This window comes from Eretmochelys imbricata, chromosome 1 (genome assembly GCF_965152235.1).
Source record: "Eretmochelys imbricata isolate rEreImb1 chromosome 1, rEreImb1.hap1, whole genome shotgun sequence".
Taxonomy (NCBI): domain Eukaryota; kingdom Metazoa; phylum Chordata; order Testudines; family Cheloniidae; genus Eretmochelys; species Eretmochelys imbricata.
This window is the reverse complement of record NC_135572.1, coordinates 99,353,538-99,365,237: the sequence shown is the minus strand read 5'-3', so window position 1 is coordinate 99,365,237 and position 11,700 is coordinate 99,353,538. Positions and strand designations below refer to the sequence as shown.

Sequence of the window (11,700 nt, the reverse complement as noted above, 5' to 3'; positions counted from 1 at the left end):
GATAGTCAGGTGAACATCTATCTTCCCCTGCTTTGTGAATCGCTCCGGGGCTTAGAGGGAGGCAGCAGTGTGCATGCCCAGAGGCAGAATCAGAGCACCTAACCAACTTCTAATGCAAAACCTTAGGAGTGCGTTTTTGCATCTACAGGGTCATGTGGCAGTCGAGCCAGATGGGGTTTTATGGAATGCAGTGATGCCTAAAATGTGACTTAGGTGCCTAAATCTGGGGGTTAGGTACTCAAATACCTTTGTGGATCCAAGCCTCAGTGTAGCGGAACTGATGCGTAGGGAACCCATGCCTGGCAGAGAGAGGCATTCTCAGGATTGGGGCGAGGCTAGTAGATCTGCAACTACAGACATATATTATGCAAATTCCCTCCTAGAGATGATGTGCACAGCAGTTGTGGATGCTGCTCTAATAGCTCCTGCTGACTAGGGGGAAGGAGAAAAAAAAGGAGAATGCCATCCCCCTGCAAAGCATGTTTGCTCCTCCTGAGCCAGATCATTTCGTTTTACGATAGTTCATCTCTGTTACTTGCCACAAGCAAACAATGGTTTTAAAAAATACCATGCTCACCTTCTTTGGATTCTTGTTGTTGCGCCAGTTGCTCTCCTCAGCATGATGTCACGACAATGAAAGAATGCTGTGCTGCTGCAATCATTTTAAAATGCTTCTTTTTATTTGAGCGGTTGCACATTGGGTGAATGAACTTAATGTTACAACAAAATATAATGGATATTTAACAGATTGCTAATGGTTACAGTGAAAGGCATGAAAGAAGGGATTTCTTTAACTATTATTGAAATATTCAGCATAAGTGCAGTCAATTACATTTTGTATGAAAGAGGCAAATGATAAGGTATTTGGTGAAGTGCTGTTTCATCTATAGAAAATAAATACTGAGACATCTCAAGTAACTTGAAATCACGTCTCAGCTATAGTATTTACTATCTCAATGTTGGCCCATCTCATGGTTCGTTCTGGGGAGGTTATTTATTTATTTTAAGTAAATAAAGCATTTAAGGTTTACTCATCATCATTATAGTTTCTTTTTAAAATATACAAAAAGTTTTGGCAAATAATATTTATACAGAAAAATAGTTTTAGATCTTTCCAAATTTGTAATTGTTCTAAAAATTATTTGTTAATAAATAAAATGCAGAATCTGTTGTACATTTATCTGCACATCTGTGTAATTGCCTCCTTATTCTTAGCACAGATCTGTACTTGTTCAGTTTCTAGGAATATCACAAAGTTATAAAGTTGGAAAGTGGATCTCGTATTAAAAATACATTTTCTCATTTGTTTTGTAGGTTTGTCTGAATGCAAGACCTGATGTATCTGAAGCTTTGTCACAAATGGGCAAAAAATAGTAGAACTGAAGTAACTGTAAAAAACGATAGAATAATTATCATGAAACATAAAAAGTTTGCACAAAACAATGTTTTAAACAGTCCTCTACATAAAATATTGAAACAATGTGGATAATTTACCATTTAGTCTTGTACAATAAGCTACCAAAATGCCTAAATGAACTATTATTAAAAACAAACAAACACAACTTTGACAGATATAGGCAAGTTGTAATGTCAACTACCTAGTTATAATGACTGAGAAAGTCTACAAATATTAGTGTTTGAAGAGTACATAATGGTGAGACCTTAACTGCTAAATAACAGAAGTTAAGATACATTTTTTCCACAAAATAAAACAAACGCAACATTACAACCACTATGTTAATTTTACAATCAGATTGTGATTTTTTCTCTCTTTCGGGTGATCAGATCTACAGCTTTAATATAAATAGATAGTAATTAGACATTTGACAAACAAAATTTAGAACGGAAAATAATTTCCTAGACAAATAATCATACCATTAGTGCCTCTAGTGCCTTTCAGAAAAGGCAGTGCTGCCAAAGTTTAAAATAGTTTACAATCAATCTGAAAAGGTTAAGTTAAAATACTGCAATCACCAACAATGTCCACATAGAAAACTGATGTTGTCAACAATTATACATAATATTCACTTATAACAGCTGTTTTCATTTTTAAACAATAATTTAAAAGCTACGTATTTGTGACGTGTGCAACATACAAAATGTAAAATATGAAATATTTGGTACAGCAGTGCTGGAAACAAATCTTAAACCAAACCTAAATGAAATTTTAATTGTACATATATAATTACCTTGTAAAACAACAATGTATTTAAAAAAGTAAACATTAAAATCTGTTTAATCCATATATATGTATGTATGTATATATATAATATGTATATAGTTGTATTAAAGATATCTTCATATTTCTGTGACATAAAATATGTTTTAAAAGAAAAAGGTTAAAAGAACTAGTTTTTTCCCCCCTCCATGCTGTAATCCGGTTACAACCCTTTAATCCAATTTTAAAAAATGCAAGAACAGTAATGATTTATTCAACTGAAACTCTCCCTCCATTTTTAATGTTTAGTTAATAATCTAGATTAAAGTCACTTATCAGGTTTTCAGTGACTGAACTCAGTTTTAGTTAAATTAGAATATCTTACAAATCTCCTCACCTACAGCCTTTTTGTTGTTGTTGCTCTTGATAGAAGTTACCTCAACAGCAACTTGTTTCTTTTAGGTAACCTGACTGAGAGTTTAAAAGATTAGTCACTTATTGTGGGTTAGATTGTTGGCATCAGCCTCACTTCCTTCAAGTCTAATGTGGCAAAATTTAGGCACTTCTGCAAAGTCTCTTTTAAAAACATTATAAATATACTCGTAAAATAATATTTTCAAGACTCTGTTGTTTGGGGGTATGAAGTTCATACCGTGCAAAGTTTTAATTTTTTTTCTGCTGTCCCATGATTCAATGCAGCTTCTCTCTACAAGTCAAATATCAGCTTATGTGTATCTAAAGAATTTGTGCTTTACATTGGATTTACTATTTAAAATTTTAGACTTACAGGGTGATGAGCAGGGGCACTGGGTTTTGTTTCACTTCCTTTCTTTGTATTGGAGTCAGCTGACTAGGGTAGTAAACACAGGATTTCGAGTTTTTCTGCTTGGTTACAATAACAATAATTAGGGTTAAAAATCATACCTGAAACTGGGATATATTTTAGCCAATATAAATTAATTATTGCTAAACTTGAAAGATTCAAAAAATTGTGAATCTTATGCTAAATTAATGGGGCCATTTGCATTAGCTATAGTTATGGAGATAATAAATATTCCTATGAAGTAAACGGTGTTTATAAAATCTTTAAAAGTAAAATGTTACCCTTTATGTCTTGAAACATCACAGCTGGTATCAGGTAGTTAACTATTTTAGGTTGGACTATATTAAGCATACCATATGTAATATTCATATATAATACAACCGCACTAGCTTTTTAGAATTTCTGATCTGTCCATAAGAACAAAATCTTTACTTAGCATGCAGTTTGTGGCAATTCTAGAGAGGAGGAAACAGGATAGTATGTACAATAACAATGTTTTGTGATTCTCAATGAGGTCTCTTGACATTCCATTCCATTTCTGCTGATTATTTCAGGATTATCTATAAAGAAATGAAAATATTATTGGACTTTTTGATGATTTTATCCTTTTAAAAGAAGACTACACTACAATTTAGGCTTTGGTCTATTTAAAATTAAGACACAGATTACACAAGATTTTCACCATCGATCTATGTTGGGTTTAGGCTTTTGCATTTCACAAACTTGTCCTTTTCCTTTCAATTACAGACCCTCAAGAGCATGCAATCAGACAAAAGGGATATTACACTTGAAAATACCAGATACATTTCCCCTATTTTCCAGTAAAAAAGCAAGAAAGAAAAATGTCAAAGTGAAAAGTGAAAGGCTCCAGCAATTATTGGGCCAATCCTTAGAAGTGCTGAGCGACCTAAATACTCCTTGAAATCTATGGGAGTTGAGGGTACTCTGCACCTTGCAGGACGGGCTCAGGACCTCAGAGGACAGGAATAATTATCTACTACAATTTTAAGGTTCAAATCCTTCTCCCATTAAAGTCAATGATGGGAACAGGGTGCTTTCCATTGACTTCCACAGGAACAGAATCGAGCCGTGAAAGCTGTTGGGCTGGATGCCTCAAACAAGATCAGACACATAGCAACACCTTTCTAATTCTTACTAACTTTTTTTTGGCAGGTCAATTAAGTGAAGTACCTTTCCCATGTAATGACTAATCTTGCTAGTGTGGCATTTCAGTATGCTAGAGCCCAAGAGTGCTGGAACCTGTTTTCTACAGGTCAATCATTTTATTTCCCATACAGCAAAGGTTAACAGTATTATTTTATACCCTGTTTAAGATACTTCAAACATCCCTGCTGTACAGTACTGGAAAACAAACCAGATTTCCATCACCCAAATATGCTAGTTAGGCCAGCTACAATGCCCTTTCCTACCGGGTGTAACATCACCACCTGGAGACATGCTGCAGTATCTCACCATCACCAAGCCCCTACTTCAGAGCTAAAAGTGAAAGGCTGGTAAGCACAAGACATGTGCTGAATTGCCCCTTTTTTCCTGTTCATTTGGGCACTCAACACATTTTCAAGCCATATTTGTAGGCCGTATATAACATAGCATTAAATAGTACTCTGCCCATTTATGTATTGTAGGCTTGTGACATTGTATATTGTGAATTATCTGAAAAAATAAGATGCTTTGAAAATAACTCCAGCAACATACTACCTCTGACATACAGATCACCAAAAAGAAACACACTAGCTCATCATGTGATGAGGCTCAGCCCTTTATTCCAGCACATACATGATTACTGATGAGGAGTGCTCCAAGAGCTGGTTGGAGCATGCCTATGTCTCTACCAGTTTGCTGCTATAGGTGCAGTATGCAATCAAAATGGTTTAACTATTACAACCAACTTCCTGTGGGTACCCCGGAAACCTCGGCTCACATGTGTGGTGACAATGAACATCAAGTTTTTCCATTTCTCAAAGAAAGATGACTGTATTTCCAGGAGTGACATCAGTGTTGTCATGTATGTACAAGTTGCACCGTTTTCCAGGTAGGAGCTCAGGAAGTGTTATGGTCTGGAGGTGGATCAGATACTGAATTGTTGTTTTCAAGGCACCTACAGTTTCAAGCCGTCTGTTCTAGAAGGCTGGAATAGCAGCTCCCACTAATGTTAATGAATGATCTACTTCAAGCCTGGATTGTAAAAAAAAACAAAAAAACCCCAAAAAAACCAGTGCTTCTTTGAGAGGAAAGGAATGCTCTGTATGAACCGCTGGAATCTGCATGCACCTATAAGCTTTGAACTTATTGGCATGCCAACTTTTGTGTCTTTATTATCATTTATATCTTGGTAGGATCTAGAAGCTTCAACCACAAACATGTATCTGCCACCCCAAAAGACTTAAAATCTAAAAAAGACAAGACCCAATGCATGGATGAAATAAACAAATGAGTTGGGGAGGGCGTAGGGGAGGATGAGGGAACAAAGATATGACGATTATTAAACATTTGAATTGTGGTAGTGCCCAGAGACAAGCCAGGGTTGGGGCCCCATTGTGCTAGACACTGCACAGAGTAACTGACAGTCTCTGCTCATGGCTGATGTTTTAACATGGATTAACTGTCTGAACAATTTTTAGCCACTTCGTAGCATTAATCGCAATTTCCCACCTGCTTCGCCATTCTCAGATGGCAGTTTTCTGTATACATCACACTTATAAGGAGGAACCTGAAGGAGAATAAGGGGGTGGCTTTACGAATTTTGACAGGGAGTCTTTCCCCACCCAAGCGGCAGCCTGGGGAAAAGGGTGAAGGTATTTGTAGATGTGCACATGCATGGGTATATTAGGTGCTGCCAACCCTACGCCAGTTCTTCAGTTCCTTTTCGCTGGCAACTCCGACGGAGGGGCAGGAGGGCGGGCAATGGAATGGACACGAGCAACACATCTCGAAGAACAGCAGTTACAAAAGATAGGTAACTATTTTTCTTCTTTGAGTGCTTACTCATGTTGATTCCATTCTAGGTGACTCACAAGCAGTATCCTCGGAGGTGGGCTCAGAGTTCACAGCCTAGCAGCTTGCAATACTGCTCTACTGAAGCCAGCTTCATCCCGAGCTTGCTGGGTAAGTGCGTAATGGGATGTGAACGTGTGGATGGACGACCAGGTGGCCGCCCTACAGATGTCCTGGATAGGCACTTGGACTAGGACAGCTGCCGAAGACGCTTGCGCCCTGGTTGAGTGGGCAGCTATTATTGCCGGAGGTGGCACCTTTGCCTGATCATAACAGCAGCAAATGCAGGCAGTGATCCAAGATGACGTTCTTTGAGCGGACCCTGGATGACCTTTCATCCTGTTGGCCACAGCGACGAACAATTGCGTTGACTTGCAGAATGACTTAGTCCTTTCAGTGGGTGGTGGTGAGCCTACAAGTCATTCACTCCTACTTCTTTTTCAGTCAATTGCTAAGACAAAAAAGTTTGTTTACATTGGCAGAAGATAATGCTGCCCGCTTCTTATTTACAATGTCACCTGAAAGTGAGAACAGGCGTTCACATGGCACTTTTGTAGCTGGCATTGCAAGGTATTTACGTGCCAGATATGCTAAACATTTATACGCCCCTTCATGCTTTGGCCACCATTCCAGGGGACATGCTTCCATGCTGATGACACTCGTTAAAAAATAATGTCAACAGCATGGACTCATGTCCTCTGGAATGGTGGTTGAATGGTGGTTGAAGCATGAAGGGACATATGAATATTTAGCACATCTGGCACGTGAATATCTTACGACGCTGGCTACAACAGTAGCCATGCGGATCCCTGTTTTCACTTTTAGGTGACACTGTAAACAAGAAGCAGGCAGCATTATCTCCTGAAAATGTAAACAAACTTCTTTGTCTTAGCAACTGGCTGAAAAAGAAGTAGGACTGAGTGACTTGTAGCCTCTAAAGTTTTACATTAGCTGCATTCAAAAATAAAACAATTTGTGTACATACTTCTACATTTCTAAGTTCAACTTTCATGATAAAGCGATTGTACTACAGTTCTTGTATTATGTGAACTGAAAAATACTGTTTCTTTCATATTTTACAGTGCAAATATTTGTAATAAAAATAAATATAAAGTGAGCACTGTACACTTTGTATTCTGTGTTATAATTGAAATCAATATATTTGAAAATGTAAAAAACATCCAAAAATATTTAAATAAATGGTATTCTATTTTGTTTAACAGCTCAATTAATCACCATTAATTTGTTTAATCACTTGACAGCCCTAATAATCATTTATTTCAAGTTCTAATGTAAATTCTAACTCCTAAATAATCCAATGAGATATGTCCATCTATTTTGTAACCTAATCACATAGAATAGGTCTAATCACATAGAATAGCACTTATCTACTCTCCCACTTTTGCCTAATACTGCAATTATGTATTCACTGTGACTATGTTCACTAATGTGTTTTGTTCCTGGTCCCTTTTCAAGATAATAGATACAGTAAGAGCCTGATAGGAGAAAGTGTCTACACATGGCCAATTCATTCATATCTATAGCAAGCCCAGGAATGTGCTTTCCTGTCTATGTGTGAGTGGGCTTGTTCTAAATTCATTGCAGAAAATGCACATTCTGCCACTGCAGTGGTACAATAGCATTTCTAACAAGAGCAATATATCCTGACAGTCTGATGGCCTAGTGGTTAAAAGCCTTCTTAAATATTTACGTATGATTGTAGTGGATTTAATGGTATTTACGTATGATTTTAGAGGCAACCACTGACAGGACACTCTCCTTTTTCCTCCTCTTTCAATATCTGTGTCTAATAGATTTGCCATAAAGAGCCAGATTGTTTGTATCACTAGGCCATCGTGCAGATTCAAAGCACTGAAATCACGTGAATAACGGTTGCTATTACCCAAGCATCAATGGCGGTTTCAAGCATGCTGGACTTCTCTGCAGATTTGCCTCTACATATCCAGAAATATTTACCCCTTCAAATCTTCTATCCCTAAAAATAATTTTTGGAACACAAAAGCCAAGATTAGCTTTCATTGCTATGAGTTCCAGCACAGCACTTTCTAGTTTTTACTAAGCCTCAAGAATAAGGGATCCTCCAAGGTATCATAATGGTGGTGAAGTCTATTGTGTAATACGTGTTTATCTTTTTAAGAATGAACATAACTTGGGCTAAGACTGATCCTGAGTCAGTTTCTACAACGTGTGTCAAAGGAGTGACAGCCAGGTGGGAAATTTTTTTAATCACTGTCTTCAGTTCCCTTGCAGACTAGCAACTAGCATATCTGGTAGATAACTCCAAAGCAGCTCATGGTTGCCTCAAAAGAATTAGTAAAAGTTTGAACTTGCTGGTGAATTTTGAGATGAAATAGTAAAATTTGAAAGTGTCTTTCAAAATAAATTCCAACTTTTTAAACCTCAGAGAACCTTTCTTGAGATCTAGAATAGCAAGTTCATGGCTTTCATTGAGACAGTTCACAACAAGATAAAGAGCATCTTCTCTGAACTTGAAATGCACATCATTTAAACAGCCGATATTCACAGCTGTACCTTACAAATTCTGGCCAATCAGTTTTGATTTGAGGTCTGCTGCCTTGATCCTTACAACTGTGTGACATCAACTGTCTGAATATCCAATGCTGGTACACAGCAAAGAGAGTACAAGATTTCCCATGCTGCACAAATCTGATCTACATCGACTCTTGCTCAGTTACAGAACTGTCAGTGGATCCATCAGCAAGTGCTGTAAAAAACTTGCTTTTTGTATGCTTTTTGAGACACTCCCCTAAAGAGACTGAGATTACGTCTCCAAAGTCTTTCATTCCACAGATGCGAATATACCTTGAGCCAAGATTAAGGCCATATCTTGAAAACTGAACTCATGTTTCGTGACTGTGTAAGTGGTGTTAACAAGGTAGCAAATATTTGGCTCTCCCCCGTTGCACACTGCAGAGCTATCTAGGAAAAGGAACTTCTTGTAGACAAAATGACATTTTATGAATTTCACATGAGCAGAAGAGTAGTCACGTGCATGTAGGTAATACATTCTAAAGGTCTTACAGACACTTACAAGAGGACTGCCCTTATCAGAAAGCTTATCACATTTTCTGAAAATTACATGAAACATTTCATTTTTTTGACACACAAACCATGGGGATTTATAGCTTTCCATGAGTTCTGGAAAATGCATCTACATTGAAGTTTCTCGTATTCCTATCCCATATGCTATGTCCTTTACACTTTACTCCTGCTTCAGGCTGATTTTTTTAATTATCATTATTTTTACCCCTGAAGTCCAAAAGGGTGAGTAGATGTGTTCCAGACATTGTTTTTTTTAAATAAAATCAAAATCAAATCTGTGATTATTTAATTTTTAAACAGTCCCACATCTTGTTTTGTCTTTCTGATACCCTTTTTGGATGTCTAGCCAGCAACTCCAGATCAGTGTGGCCAAAACTCAGGTTTTGATCTGCTCCTTGAAACCTTCCTCCCCAATCCCAATTTATCTGTTACCATGAATAAACATCATCATCATCCTTGTCACTCAAATATATAATCTGGGCATAAACTTGAACTCTGCCCTGTCTCTACATTCAGACAGTCATGCCATATCCAAGTCTTGCTGTGCCTACCAACATAACATGTTAAAGAATCTGCCTCTTCTGTCTGTCTAGATTGCCAACACTCTAGATCAGGCTCTCAGTGTCTCATGCCTTCGGTACTGTAATCTCCTTTCTGGCCTTGACACCAGTTATACACCCCATCTGAAATCCAGGCACAATCTGCTATGAGGATAATCCTCCTGGGTCACAGCTCTGACCACATCAGACCCCTCTTTGCATCCCTCCTTTGGCTCCCCTTCCTACATCATATCAAACACAACCTCCTTAGTTCCATGCAGTCTGTAAAATCTGTCTTACTGAGCAACTAAATCCCGCTTTTGCTTTGCCAGTGATACCAGACTTGATCACTCATTTGTCCATTTCTCTCTCAAAGATCTCTGCACTTTCCACAACATCACCCCCTATGCTTGGGGAAACCAGCTCATCAAAATTCATACTCCTTTTAAGTCTCTCCTTTAAACTTACTCTTGCCTTGATTGCTACACATCACTCCTGTGCGCCTGATTAGACAAGCAGTGAGCTATGACTTCTGTTTGCTACTCATGCCTGTTCATTTTGTTGTTACCACCCCCACCTGGTTTGCCTGTTTTGTCTGTCTGCTGCATTGCTTCAGACATAAAAACTGTGAGCTCTCCATGTTAGCGACTGTCTTGTTATTTGTCCGTATAGTGCACAGCACAATTGGGCCCTGGTCTTTGTCTGAGGTTCCTAGGTGCTAGTGTCATATAAATAAATATAAATAGTGTTTATACAGTGTGTAAGTCTTGAACTGATTAGCATATTAAGCAGTCTACCCTTGGCAGCAGTCAGTAAATTTGCAATTACAAAAAAACTGTAACGAAGTATTACAGAAAGGTAATCTCATTCCTCAAATCTGGTAAAGCTGTTGTTTAGCAGTTGCAGCAAATAAAATTAAAGTGTAGTTTATTTTAAAGCCTACTCTGGCTTAGTTGGCAGACTACAATAGCTGTTGCCTTTCAGACAAAAATAACTGCCTTTGAACTACCTGACTGCAGCCTTAAGTTTGCAAGCTTTATTTTCCTCTTAAAATTAGCTGAAACTGCCTTTCACCAGCAGATGCTTCTATGTTTGCAAGGTTATGACAATTATTACACATCTTACTCTGGACTGGCTTGAACATTACCATTGAACCCCACTATAGATGAAAAGCTCATATCTAATCTCTTTCCTCCCTAGTCACCACACACATCTGATTAATTAGAGCATTAACAGACACACACTTTCAAAATGAAGCTGAGCCTGAGGCATGCTCAGCACTGCATTTCCTCCTGGCTTTACACTGTTTTCCCAAGGCATTATTTGTTTGGCTGACATCAATCAGGCCCATCCACCTGCCCTCTGACTGGCATCTCATGTCTACTGCTCTGCTCAGTCCCTTCTCCTCTCCTGTCTCTGAGTCAGCTCATTTCTCTTTGCTCCAATTCCACTCTGCCCCTCTGACCACCAACCCCTTTGCTGGGCAGCTCAGTGCTGCTGTGCCTAATGTCTGTCCCATTGTCCTTGCTAAGCGGGCAGGAAACATGATACTCTCAATGAATCCGTAAACTCAGGGGTCGTACCCTATGAATGGAGAACTGCTAATATAATACCTATTTTTAGGAAAGGGAAAAATGGTGATCCGGGAAACGACAGGCTTGCTAGTCTGACCTCTATTGTATGCAAGGTCTTGGAACAAATTTGGAAAGAGAAAGAAGTTAAGAACATAGCGGTAAATGGTAACTGGGATAAAACACAACATGGTTTTACAAAAGGTAGATCATGCCAGACCAACCTGATCTCTTTCTTTGAGAAGATAACTAATTTTTTAGATAAAGGAAATGCAGGTAGAGAGAAGAGCTACTAGGATGATCAGAGGAATGGAACACCTACCTTATGAGAGGAAAATCCAGGAACTTGGCTTGTTTAGCCTAACCAAGCGAAGGTTGAGAGATTTGACTGCTCTCTCTAAAGACATCTGAGGGGAAATACCATGGAGGAAGAGGAGTTATTTAAGTAAAGCGCCAATGTTGACACAAGAATAAATGGTTATAAACTGGCCATCAACAAGTTTAGGCTTG

At 38.3% G+C, this 11,700-nt stretch overlaps 1 protein-coding gene across 5 annotated transcripts in view; it reads right to left on the bottom strand.

The window, feature by feature from the left end:
* Positions 1 to 658: 658 nt before the first annotated feature.
* The window catches only part of MBNL2 (muscleblind like splicing regulator 2), a 175,766-nt gene continuing 164,724 nt past the window's right edge, over positions 659 to 11,700 (bottom strand). For all 5 annotated transcript variants that reach the window (XM_077812762.1, XM_077812753.1, XM_077812771.1 and 2 more), the window contains one exon: positions 659 to 3,541. In XM_077812762.1, the coding sequence (XP_077668888.1) occupies positions 3,527 to 3,541 (15 nt within the window). In that variant the 3' untranslated portion in view covers positions 659 to 3,526. The remainder of the gene's footprint in view (positions 3,542 to 11,700) is intronic.